The sequence below is a fragment of the Acanthaster planci genome, linkage group LG03 (genome assembly GCF_054643075.1).
Source record: "Acanthaster planci isolate LZ-2023a linkage group LG03, COTS_SCS, whole genome shotgun sequence".
NCBI classification, from domain to species: domain Eukaryota; kingdom Metazoa; phylum Echinodermata; class Asteroidea; order Valvatida; family Acanthasteridae; genus Acanthaster; species Acanthaster planci.
The window spans coordinates 24,922,617-24,941,847 of record NC_141779.1 but is presented as its reverse complement, the minus strand read 5'-3'; the positions used below and the strand labels follow the sequence as shown (position 1 = coordinate 24,941,847).

General features: G+C 38.5%; 1 protein-coding gene across 1 annotated transcript; it reads right to left on the bottom strand.

Moving 5' to 3' along the window:
• Nucleotides 1-1,951: 1,951 nt before the first annotated feature.
• Nucleotides 1,952-8,368, bottom strand: LOC110990862 (uncharacterized). Its single transcript, XM_087134499.1, has 8 exons — nt 8,209-8,368; nt 7,951-8,095; nt 7,040-7,175; nt 6,351-6,457; nt 5,941-6,091; nt 5,540-5,724; nt 4,748-4,919; nt 1,952-2,706 (listed from the first exon to the last, which is right to left on the bottom strand). Exons 1-8 carry the CDS (start codon nt 8,313-8,315, stop codon nt 2,564-2,566), a joined length of 1,146 nt encoding a protein of 381 aa, XP_086990625.1. The 5' UTR covers nt 8,316-8,368; the 3' UTR covers nt 1,952-2,563.
• Between the last annotated feature and the right edge of the window lie 10,863 nt (nt 8,369-19,231).

Sequence of the window (19,231 nt, the reverse complement as noted above, 5' to 3'; positions counted from 1 at the left end):
AATCTTATGTTGTCATGATAGAAATTAAATGGAGCTAATTCCAATAGAGGCGCAAGGCCACGTCAACGTGAAGGGTGAGGGGACCCTCTCAGTTGCTATGCAACAACGTAAACATTGAAAGGATCTTAAAGGCGTATACCATGTGCATGTAGATTATACATGATAAATATACGGGCAACTCCCCACAAGATTATGTCGGCGCTTTTGGTAAATCGATTTCAAATTTAAAGTGATATCGTTCATATCGATATTAAGGCAAAATCGATATATCGGATATTATCGATATATCGACCTTATACGTGTGTGACAAGCCATACTGAGAATAGCTTATGTACACATATTATTGCACGTACATGACTTTTGTCACTTTATCTGCTGCTTTATCGTGTTAAATCCTGTTTGTAATTTGCTCGTTCGGTGTAAACGTCACAATGACTGGACATGTTTACAACTTTGCTATTTTTCAGATCGAATAAATATGGCTGAGTTAAGCCATATGCGATATGCGAGATGTCCTCTGAGTCCGAGTCGCTTGCACTTCTGATGATCCCTTATCTTAATTTAACACCCTCAGTCAGTTTGTGAGCTAGCCATGGTTCAGCCTTGAAATACTGATTTGTATCCTCAGCAACTCATTTGCATTTGTCCATTTCTCGAAAATAATCAGCTGTTAGTTGGCCCGAAAGTCTCTCCAGCGTCCGACACTTCCAAGCGTTCATCACAGCGTTTCAAGGCGTCAGTCGAGTTGGCTTTGCTACAACTTGGATTTTACGCATGTGCACTATTATTCCTTCCCGTTGGAGTCGGGATTTTTAATAAGCATACATAACACATACACCGCCACTGTAATCAATGTCCTAATCGAAATAAAAATAATTTATAAACCCGACAGGCAAGCGGGAAATCCGTACCGGAAACCCAAATGAAAGGCCAACTTTCAAGAAATTTGTCTGCACCTTTGGATTTTGATGATGTAATTCCTTCAATTTTGTCCTCAACATTTTATAGTAAATAAAGAGAGCTGCAAATTTTATACACAAACATTAGAAGAGCCAGTGGACGTATTGTGAAGATGGACAATTTTAGCACCAGCTGCTTCTAGTCTTAACTGGTGTTCTGGCTTTCAATTTCAATGAAAGGAATTGAACAAATACTTTTATTGATTTGCACGAAATTCTCAACCCCCCCCCATATTATTTGTATGCATTCGAACTTTCAGGGAACTGTCTCCTACAATCAACCTTTAATGGCCCGCCCCTTTTGCACGCTCCCCTACTCAAAGATATTAGTTTTAAATTTCTGGTGACAAAATCAACGATATCAATCTACCCTTTAGGTAGATAAAATCATTTTTTTTAATACAAACCTTCAAAATGCATCTTTTTGACTCGGTTACCCTGATTTTTAAACTTTTGTTTCACTTTTTTCGGACGGTTTGTTTACGCTTTTTTTGGTTTAATGCTAATGAGTATTCCAATATTCATAAGCCAAACTGTGATCTCATCTCAGGAAGAAGCCTCAACGTTACATTGGTTTGTATACAACAAAAGTCCAACATATTTGTTGATTTTCCTGGACTGAGCTTTTTTCTTCTTTGCTGATTATTTTTTTTATACGTATAGCACTAAGAAAGAATCAATCCCTATCTCAGAAATATTTTCAGTTAGTTAATTCTTGGTTCCCACTTTGAACAGAAATACCTATTCACTGAACCACGTCTTCCCTAGATGACTTCACAGCAACAGCGCCCTCAGTTGTCCACGAAAGCATGAATAATTCTAATTGCTTAAAAGCATCCATTTTCAATGCGTTTTCCTGAATAGGAGTGTAAAACAGTTTTATACATTGAAGAAGAGTAGAAAGATGCTGAAAAATTGTGTCAAAGAAAAATTAATCCAGCTACACATTAAAGGCTCAGGTAAATATTGACCGAGACAAACAAATGCATGGATTGCATTTAGTTTCAATAAATTTTATTTTCGACAATTAATTCTTAACACCGAGGCATCTTTGCGAACATCAGTTTGTCTTCTTGCAACCAGTTGTATATGACATATTTAAAGGTTGTCATAAACATAGCCGAATAATTTTGTTAGTTATGCTCGCTTTAAGATAACTTCCGACCATCTCTCTTCTATATATGTCACATTCCAAGAGTTAAATCATTAGTATTTTCCATGTTTTCGATGAAAGATTTGAATGTGTGACTTAGCATTACCAAATAAAGATATGCAGTAGCATGTTGCTGAGCTAATGCAGTGCCACAGTTGTTCCACTGGGTCCAGATGCGTACCAAACAGTGCTTATTTTTTCTGTTCAATGCCTCCTTTGACAATTATTATTATTCTACTGAAATCTGATATATCTTCGTCTATACTTGGGAATAAAACATAGTTACCATGTAGATCTAACAAGCCAAATAGACTGAAACAATTTATGAACCAACACCGGCAATGATCAATTAACATATGTCTAATAAGGTCAAAATGAAATACATTTCGAATGAAGTCCGTGGTCTCCGTGGTTGGTTTCATCAACATATCAACACCACGATGGTGTGTTACTAAGGATCAATGTATGCAAGACGATTGGGGCTGCCTTGTCCCACATTTGACAATAGGTGCGTAGTTGCAGATGTCTTGAGTTTCGATTTAATCTCGGCAGGTGACAGAGTCCGATTCTGGGCCAAGTAGAGAGCGACAATTCCTGCGAAAATTAACAATAGCAAATGCTTTTTCATGTTAATAATCATAGCAAAACCAAACCTCAATTAAGTGTCAAATTAAGTGGGAAAGTAGCAGGAAAAGACTTAGGAGATAATGGAACATGCTGAGACAAAACTGGGGCCCTGGTGAAACATCGTGTCTATCCAAATGCCACAGTTACAGTATTGGAGAGTGACCACTGTCAATCTTTAATATAGGGATTGGAATCACAATAAATCATGATGATACGCTGTTGGACACGATTGAATTACAAGCAGGCTAACCCTACTTCAAGCCCCGCAATGACCATGAATGTTTTTCAGCTGTTTGTTTCGTTCTTTCCTCTAACATTTTGATCACATTCTATATTTACTTTGGATAAATATTTTTCTTCGTTTTCTTTTGGAGATATGTTTGTGTCTGTTTTTTTTGGGGGGGGGGTTGTGTGTGTTTGTCCTCGGTAGCCAAGCATGGCCTTTTGTAAGGGAAAAGTCCAGGGTCCATCCGTTGCAGACTGGTCTGGTTTCTGTTTGCAATGCTACAGATTTATACAACAAAAAAAGCCCGCATTAACCTGTCTAAAATGCCGTATTACAGTAGTAGGAAATCTCTGGAAACCATACTGATATCAAATGTGTGCTTAACCGAAGCCGTTAACGTTCAAAGAGCCGGGTTATTTGGGCTCATCTGACAGACAGGTGGGAATCCACCCCTCCCCCTCGTCTTGATTTGTTTTTGAAACCTGGCATGCATATAAAGACAATCCTTATCATTAGAAGGGTAAAGTTTGAAGTTAATCAAATGAAATGTTTTGTTGTAAGTTAAAGGCTACATGCGAGCAGGCTGCGATTTTTTCCGCAAGCAGTCTTGCTTTCCTGTCTTGAGAGTGGTCTGTTACATGCATACCTAATGCATCGTTCTCGAGCTCATAAACTAAACTTGTATATGGTGAGGATGCTCCTTTCTCACTTATTATTTACAAGTTAAAAAAAGAGTTGCAAAACACTAGAGAGGATTTGAGCCTGAGACGGAAAGTCTCAAGTTGAGAGTACTCCTAACCCGTCCAAACATCGGCCGCAAAGCCGGGATGAATTTAAATAATAATACCTTAATACCTTATCATATAATCACTCGTAATCCTCGGACAGGATTCCTGAAAAACCGCACTATGGCGATATCAGCAATATGTTGAGGGCGCGGGATCTGCCCCGGCTTTTTTGGTTTAAATGAAATGCCATGCATCATGATTACCCCCAAGAACAGTGTATGAACTAAAAACAAAGCAAAAAATTCTTAATCAGGCATGGCAAGGGTAAGTCTTTTCATAAATTAATATTAAATAATAAGCATTTTACTGTTTATTTTAGTTACTGAGATGAGGTGCAATTTTATACTCAAAATGCAGGAATTACGCGTATAGTGTTAATTAAGGTATTACATTTACAGGCATTACAATGCTGCTCGGTCAACCCACTATTTCATGCACTTTCGTCTTCTCCAGTATAGGCATATATTGAGAAACAAGTCCCTCTGGCTGTGTTTTCTCCGTTTCTGCTTCTGAGATAATATTCTCATGGCTTACAACATTTTGCTTCCTTCACCCGCTAACTCGGTCATTTGCACGTTTCTCTCACGTAAGTATACTATCACACTGCTCATCGTGGTATAGTTGTATAGTTCATTTATGCCAGCCAGAAAAGAAATTTGCCTCCAAGTCAAACGTTGGCCAGTGTATTTCTGGGAATTTTACATTTACCACTGGTAAAGGAGAATAAATATAGATGAATTTCCGCTGTCAAATCGTTTTATTGAAGCCTTTTACGTTTTGTTCCATGGGAAATTTTCTTTACACGGGAGTTTCTAGAGGGGAATTTAAAAGATCACACTTCCAATTAAAATTGAGAGATTTTTAATCCCTTATTATTAAACAAAAGGAAAAGGGCTGGCGAAGCAGAAAAAAAGAGCTTAATGACTCAGATTTTGTTAGGACTTGAATGAAGATAAAGAGCCAGAGAGGATTGTTATTTTGAATTGGTGCCCACCTGCAACGTGTGCACAGGCTGCGGAGGTCCCAGACATCGTTGTAATTGATGTGTCAGTTTTCCAACCTGCGCTTACGATAGCGCTACCAGGAGCAAAAATGTCGACGCAGTTCCCATAGTTTGAAAAGAACCATCTCTCATCACGGCTATTAGTAGCACCTACAGTGATCACCTGTAACAAGGATGAACAACATCAAGCATTAATGTAAGACTATCTTATGCCGAATGTTACAATGAACTATAAACATGAAGCCTTCTTCCAGGTGCATCTTCCTAACGCTAAACATTGATTGTTTCTGAATACATGATTGGAGTAAACCAGTTTCCTGCTTCGAAAATGGTCAGTTTGACTTGTTTGCTTTTATACTCTAAACTTGCTTTACTCTGATTAAGCAAGATTAGCTCGTTGACAAATTTTGATTTGTCAGTGGGTGAATAAGAAAAGGACTGCCACGCTTTAAGAGGTTAACAGTAAGATCCATCCCACGATGGAGAGTAGTGCTTGGGAGGCAGACGCTCTGGAGCAGCTACAAGAGGGACACATACCTTCCCAAAAAGTCAGTACCTCATTGTCTTGAAGGCTTGATCTATCCATTGGTTGATGAAATTTCTACGACTTTCCATTAAAAACTCCAAATTGATTTCACGTTTTGGGTTACTGATAAGTGATACTTGTCTCTTCCAGTTGGAAGGTATTGAGTAGTTGAGGGACAGATTGAGGGATAGATTACAGAGCCCATCAAGCCCAGCTTTCATGATAAACTTGAGTTGTAAAGGATCATCGGTGTTTACCTGACTAAGCCAAGCTGGAGATGTATTACAGGCGTCAGCATTCAAGTTCCCAGCAGCAATGACCACTGGAATACCTTTAGAAACTATACTTTTCACTGCATTCTCGTAAAACGGGTTTTTCTTCCCAGCAATGGAACTTGACACGACAGCCGGATGCCTGGCAGCCCCAAAGACATAATCCAATCCTGAATGCAAGAAAACAAGAAAGAAAGTGTAACTATAAGAACACAGCAAGTATACAAGAAGCTATTGAAAATGCATGGATGAACAAAATGTATGCAGTTGTGTGGAAGGTAGTTTAACTAAGGTCAGCAAACCATTTTTGCTTTTAAGACTAAATCTTAAACATCCAACAGCTGTACTCCGAAGTCATTTAAAAACTACAAAATGGCAAAACCCACCATTCACTATTGCTGAGTAAGAACCTGATGAACCACAAGGAGGTTTACCCAGAACTTTCACACTTTTGATAGTTGCTTTTTTTGCCACTCCATAAGAAGAACCTGCTGCAATACCAGCACAGTGGGTGCCGTGACCGTTGCAATCTTTACCCTATGTGAGAACAACACAGTAATTTCCTTTAATTTTAATATTTTAACACCTCAGTGCATGAAACTATATCACTGGTCAGTTATAATGTAAATTACAAGGTTAAAAAATATGGGACTGATGTTGTTACCGAATAATTTCAATATTCAAGGTAGTGGCTCATCATTTATCGCTCTAAAAATCATGCAATTCAGTAGTCAAAAGAATTACTCAACTATTAGCAGCAAAGAATTAGGTTCGTTTAAGAAGAAATGACACTTACATTTCCACCGTAGGCATCAAACACCATAGAGGCCCTACCTCCAAAGTCAGAGTGGGTGGAACGGATGCCGGTGTCTACGATCCAGATTTCAACACCCTGCCCTTCATCTGGAGGGGAAAAACTTTCTATTAACACGAGAACATCAATGTTAACAAATTATATGCAGAATTATCTCGGCAGTCCATCCACTTTGATGCACTTTGCTTTTAGGAATATGTGGCATTGCGTATGACCACCTGTTGGTTGAAAAATGGCACCAAACGCTGATTGTGCTATGCATGAATTACACCTGTGCACTGCTAGCCATCTTCAGGTTCACTATCACCAACACATTCAGACCTATTTTAGGCAAGTTTTATGAGAGTCATGGGAAATTAGTGGAATCAGAACCAACTGTTATGGTCATATGCTGACTAAAGAATATCAACAACATAAAAAGTATCCAGTTCGTAAGTGTGACGTCACTTCAGTTTGAACCACGCCCACTGCACATGCACTGCACATAGAGGTACTTGCACTGATCGCCGTTTACATGGAACCATGGAACCGGAAGTTAACGCGCAACTTTAGTGATCATCCAATTGGAGTCTGAAAATTGTGGCGCGTCCGCCTTTGTGACGAAGTTACTTCCGAACTGGATAGGAAGAAGATAAATTCTGTTAGACATATTTTTTCAAATCTATTCTTACTATAAACTGGGTCAGGTGTGAAGCGTCCATCAAGAGGTAGTCGCCGCTGTCCAATCCTGTCCAAGCCCCAAGGAATGGCTGCTGCATAAGCCATGCCGTCCTGTGACACATACTCAACGTCATCCAGGGTTCGTACCTATACATCACGGGAAATCAATGGGGACCCAGTCGATAAAGGAGAAGATTTGCAGCACGCAATAAAATAGTATTGATTTAAATCAGGCTTTCTTTATTTTATGTAGATAGCTTTTAGTACCTGCATGGAACCAAAACCCCAATTTTTCTAGGAGAAAAAAAAACAAGTTGGGTCTCGTCTTTTTGCCCAAAAATAACAAATAATAACCTACTTCATACAGAAAACCTCATTCCTATCTTTGCATTCACTGACATAAAAAATGATAAGATACCTGGACCGAAAATTCACAAAACGTACATAATCCCAATATGTAGCATACCTTCACTTTTTGTTGTTATACTAAGAGTTTTGTCTTTTAGTCGCTGTTGGCTCTTATTCTCACTCGATGTTTTAGCAGGCACTACTCATTATTATACGTAGTTCCTTTATTTCGTTTTGTTTGTTAATCCCTAATTGTTTCATATTTCAATCCCGGCATGGTAATATAAGCCCTCGGCTATTGCATATTCCACCATTTTGCTTTGTACATTATTTTCCGTGTTCCTAATGTAATTCTTTTTTTTATGCACTTGTTATATAATTTTAGGATCCTCATTTAGACAATCACTTTGTGTGAGCACCTCTTGCTTTACTTTCCTTTTGTAATTTTCAGCAAAATGGAAATGTGTTTATGGATGAATGGATAAAATGAATATAGCCCTTTCACAAACACTGAGGAATATCTGTACATTACAAATTAAAATGAACAAATTTGACAAGTCTGTTCCATTCTCACGTATTGCACGGCTTCCTCTGACAGTTTTGCAGCCACACCCTTCAAGACATTGTAGTAACGATGAGAGATGATAGCCTCACCCAAACGCTGCTGTTGCACATGACGCTGTATGCCCTCGGCAGTCATGTCAGAATCCACTTCATCCCTGAAATAAAAGAGCATCAGGAACGTGTAAATATCAACAATATCGACAGCAAATGTCTGAGAAAATCAGAAAATATCAGCATGTTTCGTGATATTCATACGTAAATGCAATACTTGAATTTGATGAGATAGTGGCCTTTGACGTTCTCCTCAACTTCGTACAGCGGAGCAAGACCAGCCGCAGCTACACCCACCAACAACAGAAGAACCAAGGTATGCATTGTGTTCACTTCACAGGCTTTCAACGATGACTATATCGTGAGGTCCAGAAGCGTACTCTTATATAGACTGGAATTGAAACTCTCAAACACTGCAACAACATATGTAATAGAACAGCCGTATACTGTGCCCTTGACCTCGCTTTAACACCATACCTGGAATGTGTTTACATGTCATTTGTGTCTAGAGATAGTACATACAGTAAACGACATGCATCTGTTCCAAGCTACGTTATATCTCTGCCTGTGAGCTATATTCTGTCTATTATATAACCCCAACATTAGTACAACATAGACATTCCATGTTAGGTGTATACTATACATGTAGATTGCATAATAAATCTGTATTTTTGTCATCCATACTTGGAAATTAAAAAAAAAAATTATGATTTTCATGTGTCATTCAAAATATGTTTTAAAATCTATGGGTCATTAGCTAGGTGGTGGGTGTTTCAAACTGAAGTTTGAAACTGAAAAATAACCAAATTAAAATGTCAAACTACCATCTCTTGAACACCACAAATAGGTTTACCAAGTGATTCAGTTATATATTGACCGTTTCCCAATATTTTAATCACCTTTTTGAACTGTTGGATTGGAAAATTCTGCTATTTTCTCTCAACATTTCCAAAGATTAACATTTCTTTTATTCAAGCCATAGGCCTACACGTGCACGTAAATAATACACCAGAAGGGTAAAGACGGACCTACACGTGACGTGTTGGTTACATAATTTGCAGGCACATATGGCCGGAAGTTAATGCAAACGTTACATGGTAAAGTTGCTGCACCTCTCCATAACTAATTCACAATTTGACTAAAGAATACAGAAACCTCAAACGACCACCCAAGTTTCCAATATATATTTCCTTGGAAAGACGGAATATGGATATATTCCCAATGTCTTTCCCTTATGCGCTACGTACACTGCATCTAAGAACGACGCCTTTCCCGATATCCAGCAATACGTCTCTCCCTCATCTCAGGAAGACGTCTTCCTCGGATATCCATCTCGGAAAGACCTCTTTCCACAATAATAATTTTTTTGAAAGACGTCTTTCTCTAAAATGTTTCCTTGAAAGACGTCTTCCTACGATATTGGTCTTGGTCATGTAAGTACAAAAGGCCTGTTTGTTTCACTGGGATCCAGATCGCAATCAGTGAGCCGTCGTTGGTTCACTGACACCAGAACCCACCTAATGGATAGCGCGAACCAGCTTTGGGATCACTCATCGAGATCCAGATCTGCGTTAAACAAACAGGCCCTAGGGCGAGGAGTTTCAATATGCAAATCACTTTGTGATAAAAACTGTTCTGACCCTGACGTAGAGCGGAGTTTCTCCCATGGGGATCCAATTTTTTCTAATCACGTAATTAAAAAAAAATTTTCGGCCAAATTCAAAAACCTCCTGTTAATTTGTCTCTCTGTAGATGCTGAACAGCCTAGTTTAGTCACCTTTAACATGGGGACTTCCCCTGAGCTGAGTAATTCTTTTCCAGAGCCTGCCTCCAGCCAAGTCCCATGGGGATTGTATGTAAATATCTAAGCCATGTGCTGATAATGGTCATTGACAAACCAAGTGCCTGGGCAAGCCTGGGCCTGGCTTATATCAACGGTCGGTCTCTCTGATTTGTCTTTGAGCTGTCTAGACAGCTGTCTGAGTAGTTTCACTGCGTTGGGGGTGTCAAATTTTTGTTGATTGTGGTGGGACCCCCCCCCCTTTTGACTGGAAAAAGGGTACCGTGACCGTACTCTGGCCTTTTTTTTGTGCGGGTTTTTTTATTTGTAGGCACTTGGGGAACACCCTCTGATCAATTTAAATGCCAGTAGAAGGGAATGTGGATTTGGGAAGAGGGCTATAAGGACAGGATCTCAATTGTTTCCTGTCCAAGCAATGGCTACAAAAATGGCTACAATGGCACTTTATTTTTTTTTACCTTTTTAGTAACTCTGGTTGTGTTACTGCAATTATTCTTTCGTTATTTTTTAATTGTACCAATGTGACATTTCATGTATTTATTTATTGTATTTTTATGTCCTGGATGTACCTCTTAATTCTATTTTATATGTAATTACTGCAGTATTAACTCTTTATTTTTTATGTATTTACTCTTGTTCATTTTTTACAAAGTTTCAGTGTATTTTATATATGTATTTTAATTTAAGTTCACGTTTTTATATGTGTATTAACTTATTTTGATATTTTGTTAATTTTTCAGAACTTGAAATTGGGAGACAGGTCTGTGACCAAAGTGATTTTTATTACTTTTGTCTCTCCTATGCCATCTTGTTTGTGATGTGTTATTGGCATGAATTAAAAATAAATTACAATAATAATTACTAGCATTCAAATTTATTTCCGTTGTATTCTCAAAAAAGTTTAGTTGATTTCCCCCTTTTCAAAACGCTTGCAACAATCTTGCATGCAGGAAATGAGCTGTCTGAGTGGTCATTTATTGCAACTGGAACCAACACACTGACGCAAGGCAGATGTTCTGATAACCTGAACAGTTTTTAATCATTATCCTACATGAACATTAACTATAAATCATTCTTGGCAATAGAGATAGTCTTCCGTGAACAAAATTGTACTGGTGGGAGAACACTGTGATTTGGAAATTGTAATTATGCTCAAGAACTTTAATTACGATGAATGTAGCCGAGGTAATTCTCTCTGAAACCAAATTGCACACCCACTTGTAGGGACGAAATTACTAGATGCATTTTGCTTGTACACACATAACAAACCGTGTACACACGGCTTTCACAACATTTAGCCAATGGGGCCAGTTACTGCAACGTAAGCATTCACGTATATGTCCACATATAGGTCACAGATATTGCTTACGCTTCAAAATTAGGTCACTAGAATATGTGGGTCTAACTAATGCATGAAGTCATGTCAAACTTCCTAGGATAAAACAGAAATGGAGCAAGCAAGTCTTCATCTAAATTCTCCAGTATGACCCTATTCTGAATAAGTACTAGTGTAATGTATTCCACTGGGTTACCTTGAAAAACAGGAATTACACCTGCCATGTTAAGGTAACACGAACCACGGCCACCGTAGTCGCACTATGTTACACGAGTTAATTCTTCAGTGTTGGCCAACTTTGCAGACTGTAGAATGAAATTTCGGTGGAATATTTGACATGTACGATGAAAATAAGTCATGAATTAGTTATGCAGAAATACAGTGACCTTGTCAGATCTCAGCGCACCTTACTGTTAAATTGATTTTCCCCCTTAATGTACAGTTTTCTTGTGTCTCCCAATTTGGGTTTCAACAAAAGGAAGCTGCTGGATTTAAATATTCATTTCAGTCTGTAATATCTTTGATTTGCATTTAACACAAGTTACTTGTGGCTTTAGATTGTAGACTTTGCACTTAAATGGTAAGTACAAAATTTCCAATAACATTTTCATTTTAACCGAATAACACTAGTGAAGATCAGTCATCTTAAGCGATATTGAATAGATTCTATCGACGTTGCAGCAAGAAATTTGATCAGTACATTAAAACCAAATTTGTATACATGTATAACTAGAGCAAATATATATATATATATATATATATTATTTGGACCGAACTAGACTCTGGCCACCAGGTAAAATTTGTCCTGGTTGAACAGAAACACTAATAAAACACTTTCTGAGAGTTTCCACTCAATTAAACTGTTTTCATTTTTTAGCTCAGAAAATTCATCAAATATAACAATAACAAAAAGTCTTCCTTCAACATGTACTGAATTACCCAGTACTAGTTTTAACAATGGAGGTTACAATTGTAGGGACGACCAAGTACATCGAAGGAGATATAACCCCACAATTTTGGAAATCATGGTGTTGTCTGTAAAGAAAAATACAATTCCTGATATATTCAATGTTTCCGATGATGAAGTTGGCCGTTTCAGCAATTACTTTTAACATGAAGTATCTTCTAATAATCGCTAAATTTATACATATATAAGCAATGTCTATACCATAATAGGGCATCCACTGAGTGTTGGTCACTTTACCAGTACTGTACCAGACTTCCAGTGATTATCGGCTACATGTACTCGAGCCAAGCCCCCAGGAGAGACCAAACGGCAAGCCTAAATAAATCACCCTGGTGTAGTCAGCACAGATGCAAGAAGGAGTGACGCTGTTCATTCTTGCTAGGGCATCTTATGCCTAATTTACGCTTGAGTGTACACAGCACAGTCAAAGGAATGCGTTGTACTACAAAGGGGGAACAGCTGATTGAGATCTATACTAGTGAACAACTATGTGATATAATGAATTATTGGTACACCATAGACTTGCTACAGTCAACAGGTTCCCCATGGAAAAGAATAGCTGTCACCTTGCCCCTTTGCAATAATTTGTGTCCCTGTTGTTTCAGCACAAGCATCACTCTTCAACTTTTGCCACTCTTTCAAGCCACACTCTGTTGAGCATACATGTAGCAGACCATCAACAGAGAGTTCATCTGTGTCTCTTTCACTTTGTGGCACTTTGTGGTGCCACCCAGCTTAAATTCATGTCCGCTAGAGTCAATGATTTCTGTCAGTTCTCCTAAAAGGTTGGCTCAATGGTAAGTGATGGTTGTTTGGTTTCTAAACGATTTATGTTTTGTCGCTTATGGTTTTAAGTTCTTAATTTTCAGTTAATAGTTTCGAATATTAGTTTTTAAACAGGTGATGTAATTACTAACAGAACTATCAAAAGGAAAATCCTGAAACCCACACGAGAAAATTCAAATGAAAGTACTTTTCTTTGCATTTTTTCATATTAAGGCCACACGTACATATGCATTTCGCCTTTATTTTACAAGGTGGAAGTAAAACATAAAAATTCAGTTACTCTGCATGAGTAGAACTGAATGTTATCATTATGTGGCGTGGTGGGGGCGTGGAGGTAGGGGCCTCCTTGGGTTACGAAAGAACGGGGAAGGGCTGAGTCGGCACACAGGTCCTTGGGACTTGAAGGATGTAGGTAGACTGAAGCAGGATTGTCAGCTTGCCTCGTGTATAACAATTTATTTCATCTGCCACACCGTCCAGCCTGCACCTGTGGATGTCAGGGCAGGTGACTCAAATGTTGTAGAAAAGATCTGTGTTAAGCTTTTCCCACTTAGGCTTACAGAATATCCATTTTTAAATCACAAAAATAATCTAAGATAGAGTCTGAGAAAATAGGAGCAATGCAGTTTGGAGTCGTAAAATACATTTACATTACAACGATGCGTGATTATGCTTCCCACAGCGGCATTATTATAACATAAGTCGAAAAAGCGATGTACGCCCGGGGCCCCATGTCTACACGTGCATGTACGTCGCAGTAACGCTACATGGGCCTACACAGTACCCACACACTTGTACAACGATCGCCAAACTTCATTTTTACTTAAGCTTTTCAGGCCCAAAGTATCACAGTTTTTTCCCACCAAAACATGAATGAAATTTACATTAAAATAATCCATGATCTCCTGCAGTTATATTGACATAGGACCCCAGTCATTACTTTCCCAAATGAAACATGAATTATTAGCACCACAATCGATCTATAATTATGACAAAGTTACCTGTGGATGTCAGGGCAGGCGACTACCGGAGTCCGCGCACGTAGTAACTCAGCAACAGTAAATATAATGTAATGGTTAAAAAAGAGCCTAATTTTCCTGTACCTAATTCCTATAAGATGTTATGATAAATGACAATAAATCCATTCTGGTTAGATATTTGTTTCTAAAAGTATGGAAGTTTTACAATTAAACAAAATAAAGATTTTCTTTCCAAAAATAAGTACTAATAATAGCAATGAAATGTGCTTACTATGTTTGTTGGTGCGTCTGACTCCAGTAATTAATGTAAATAAACACGGAACTCGACTTGTGGAACTAACGGGATGACCTTGAAGGTAAAATATCGAATAACAAATTATGTCTATGAGAAAATAATACTAATCTATTACACTCTAATAAATAATCTAATAATAATTACAAATGGAGCATTTACCCCCCTCACAACTATATGATAACATTATATGAAACTTCATTTTCCCCGCAACGTTGGCTCTGGGTGCGTTTTACTATGCTATTTGGACTCACTGTTCTAGGCAACGAATACCCCCTTTTAATGTCTCAATACGTGCTACACTGTCCCTCTATAAGCCCCTTGTTCTTCCCATCTTAGAGTATGGATCTTCTGCTTCGCTGCTTCAAACACAGAAGCAGGATGACATTCTAGTAAATATTCAGCGACGTGCTACTCGGTTCATTTCAGGTCAGAAACGCGGAGTAATGCCTTAAGCATATAGACTTCAGATTCTCAACTGGTCGACCCTATCTCATCGCCGTAACTTTGCAGTGCTGTCCCTTGTCAAAAAATGTATTCTAAATCTTGTTAAATGTGAAATGTGTCTTAGTCGGGTTGCTGTGAATTCCATACATACCAATATTGTTACTTTCAATTGTCTCCAGGCTAGAACGCAATCTCTTTATTCACCCTGTTTTCATGACTTTAACCCTTTGTGGTCTCTTCTCCCTGAACATGTTTTGTAACGCTTTAATTTTCCAACCCTTTTCACGATTCCTGCCATTATTTCAAAACACTGTCCCTCACCCCGATTCTTGGGCTTTATTGCATTCACTGCTCTTCCACACATGTCTTTACCATAGTAGATCACCCGTTATTGTTTTCACCTTATGTTTGGTAACTCTGGTTGTGTCAGTGCTATCACTCTTTCGTTATTTTATAATTGTACCAATGTGCCATCTCATGTATTTATTTGTTGTATTTTTACATGACCTAAATGGCCCTCTTAATTCTATTATATATGTCATTAATGGAGTATTTAACGCTTTATTTTTTGATGTATTTATTGTTTAGTTTTTACAAAATATCAAAGTGGATTTTGTATTCGTATTTTTATTCTTTAAAGTTCACATGTTCATTGTTTTTATATGTGTATTAACTTAGTTTTGATATCTTGTTAATTTTTCAGAACTCCTTATGGGGAGACAGGTCTGTGACCAAAGTGATTTTTATTACTTTTGTCTCTCCTATGCCATCTTGTTTGTGATGTGTTATTGGCAGGAATGAAAATAAACAACAATAATAATTACTCGCATACAAATTTACTCCCGTTGTATTCTCAACAAATTTTAGAGGATTCCCCCTTTTCAAAACGCTTGCAACAATCTTGCATACAGGAAATGAGCTGTCTGAGTGATCATTTATTGCAACTGGAACCAACACACTGACGCAAGGCATCTGATGACCTGAACAGTTTTTAATCATTATCCTACATGAACATTAACTATAAATCATTCTTGGCAATATAGACAGTCTTCCGTGAACAAAATTGTACTGGTGGGAGAACAATGTGGTACGGAAATTGTAATCATGCTCAAGAGCTTTAATTACGATGAATGTGGCCAAGGCAATTCTCTCTGAAAACCAAACTGCACAGGACGAAATTACTAGATGCATTTTGCTTGTACACACATGACAAACCGTGGATACATGGTTTTCACAACATTTAGCCAATGGGGCCAGTTACTGCAACGTAAGCATTCACGTACATGCACAATTGTACATAGGTCAAATTGCTTACGCTTCAAAATTAGGTCACTGAATATGTGGGTCTAACTCGTGCATGAAGTCATGTCCAACTTACTAAGATACAACAGAAATGGAACAAGCAAGTCTCCATCTAAATTCTTCGGTATCCCTGTTATTAGTCACCATATTTGGAATAAGTACCAGTGTAATGTATTCCTCTGAGTAACCATGAAAAACAGGATTTACACCTGCCATGTTAAGGTAAAACGAACCACGGCCGCTGTAGTTGTACGTAGTTACAGGAGTGTATTCTTCAGTGTTGGCCTACTTTGCACAGTGTAGAATGAAATTTTGGTGGAATATTTTGACATGTACGATGAAAGTAAATTATGAATTAGTTGTGGAGAAACACAGTGGCCTTCTCAGATCTCAGTCCACTTTATTGTGTAAAGTGATGTAAATTTTTTTTGTGTCTCATAATTTTGGTTGCAACAAAAGGAAGCTGCTGGATTTAAATCTTCATTTCAGTCTGTGATATCATTGATTTGCATTTAACACAGGGTACTTGGGGCTCTAGATTGTGGACTTTGCATTTAAATGGTAAGTACGAAATTTCCACTAACATTTTCGTTTTTCACCGAATAAAACTAGTGAAGATAAATCCTCTTACGCAATATTTAATAGATTCTATCGACGTTGCAGCAAGAAATGTGATCGATACATTAAAACAAAATATGTGTATACATGTATAACCAGAGCAATAAAAATAAATATATATTATTTGGACCGAATTAGACTCTGGCCACCAGGTAAAACTTGTCCTGTTTAAAGAAACACAAAATAAACACTTTCTGAGAGTTTCCACTTGTAGTGAATTCCTGCATTTAGTTTCTTTGGCCAAAGAATGTAGCCAGGTGGTTGTAAGTAAAAAGCCAGACTACAGAACATTGTCCTATTCTCCATAACCCTTGGAGCGTAGTGCGTCCATAAAAGGCCTTTCGTGGACAACACGCACGATCTCTCTCTATCTGTTCTCACAACTGCGCTGAGGCAACAAAGTCCAATACGTCGGAGATTCATCCTTTACGGCCGCGTGAGCTTTGGAAACTGGTTGGTGGCGTTGGCCCTTCACAGCCGACGGGTCCTCGTAGCCGAGAAGTTACCTAGTCTACAATTTGACTGCAATATTTAATTTATAAGCTCGGCAAGTTACGAGCAGTCTTCATTTAATTTTGTTTAAGCCTTGGCAGCAGCAGGCTAGTCTTTATTTCAACTCGGCAGTTGAGAGTTATTTTGGTCCAAAGTTCAAAGAAAAAAATAGCTTTTACTAAAAACTGGTGACCCTGACGTCGAACAGAAGTACATGGAAAGTGTATTATGATTAGATATTTGTATGTAGCAGATTTTAGAGGACATAAATTTCCAACTGATTGTAAGCGAGAAGATAAGGCCATTCCTTTAGCTCTTGATTTTGTAATTATCCCAGGTGCTAAAATCTTTCACTTAATAGGACCAACCATTCGTAAGTTAAATTCCTACAGCGCCAGTGACCGTGTAGTTATCCCGACTCGCAGCCGGCTTTAAATCTAACTGTATTTCAATACGATGTCACACACGACTACCGTGTACATCAAATCACTGCGCAGATAGCTTATTTTTCTAGTTAGAAAATTTCAAGCGCGCAATTCAAACCGTGAGACCACTATTTTCCACTATTCCTCCTATGTCGTTTGGTAAATTCCAGCAGAGTAAAAAGCGTCTTGGAACACTCCTATCAAAGACGACATTCAAAACTTCGTGCGCAATCACGACGCGGTGATTGATGTGAACAATAGAAGTATAGAACACAATAGCATTCTTTTGTTGTTGTTTTGTTTTAATGGCGCTTTCAGCAACTCAGGCCAATTGCGCCAATAACTGTACGTTTATTCATACACTTTATTAATCAGCATCATATTACGGAGTTAGGAAGAAGGTCCAGTTTTAGAGGCAGGAGGAAACTGGAGTACCCAGAAAAAACCTGCGAGAGCGAGTATGGACTGGAAACCAAATGCACTTAAAGCCTGGGCCAAGCCGGGACTCGAACCCGGGCCTCATTGGTGCAAAGTGAGGAAAGAACCGCCACGCTAACCCGCTAACCCGCTCCCCCCCCATTAGCAATCTGCAGAGTGGCGTGGTATTAAGAACGTTGTCGTGGCACAATTCAGTGAGAAAAAGAGGGGAAAAGAACTCACCGTGGCAAAGTTAGGTGCAATAAAAGAAATCACTTTGCACATCTGTACGACGGCCTGCATGGCGACTCCAAACTGAACAAACGCTGGTTTTCTGAAATGTGCCGTTCTTTTATGCTCGATCATACCGCACTTCAGCAATCGAATTGATATTCTTGTTGGTTAGTCACTATGACATCTATTCTATGGTACATGTAGAGACACTCCAAGTGCAAATGGAATCGAAAACAGAGCCAGTTTCCTGAGTAAGCCTCAAATTACTGCCATTTTGGCCACATGATCCAACAGTATGGTTTGCTCACGTTGAAGCTCTATTCCAGACTCGGCAAATTACCAGTCAACTAATTTTCGTATGTTGTTTCATCATTACAACCTCAAATTGCCCAAGAAGTCAGAGGCTTGTTAATTTCTATATGATAATCCGTATACTCATAAAACGAACTTGCAAATCGGAACAGAAGTGTCTTCACCAGTTATTAATTTCTGAACAACTTGGAGAAAGAAAACCCTCTCAACTCCTCCGTAGAATGAAACAGCTTTTTGGTGAAAACAAATTAGACGAGAGAAATATGAGACAGTTATTTTTACAGCGTTTGCCACAGAATGTTCAGTTAATTTTAGCCTCCTCTAGTGACTCTGTTGATCTCGAACAGTTGGCCCCAGTAGCTGATGTGGCAGTCGTCGTTCCACTTGCACTATCTAATGTAAACGTGGGTGCCACAACTGCACCAACTACAATGCCGCCACATTCCAATTACGATTCAGGCCTAGATGAAATGCAGGTACAAATTTCACAACTAACGTCGTTAGTTAAATCGTTAATCACTAACGAATCCCAGGGCAGTCACAGAGTCTGTGCTAGTCGTGAACGTTCTCGAGAAAATAAAAAAACGAGATCGAAGTAGTTCCCATTCAAAAAGTAGATTGAGATACCAATCTAAAATTCCACCAAGGGCAGGGTCTGACTGTTGGTATCACTGGCAAACCGGTGGCAAAGCCCTAAAATGTGTCAAACCGTGTAGTTTTGTTGAATCGAAGGATAATTCTCCTCAGGAAAACTAGAGAGCTGGCATCTAAAGACGACGAGTACGTCTGGCCAACCTGAAAATTGTCTATTCTGTGTAACTGAGAGAAGAT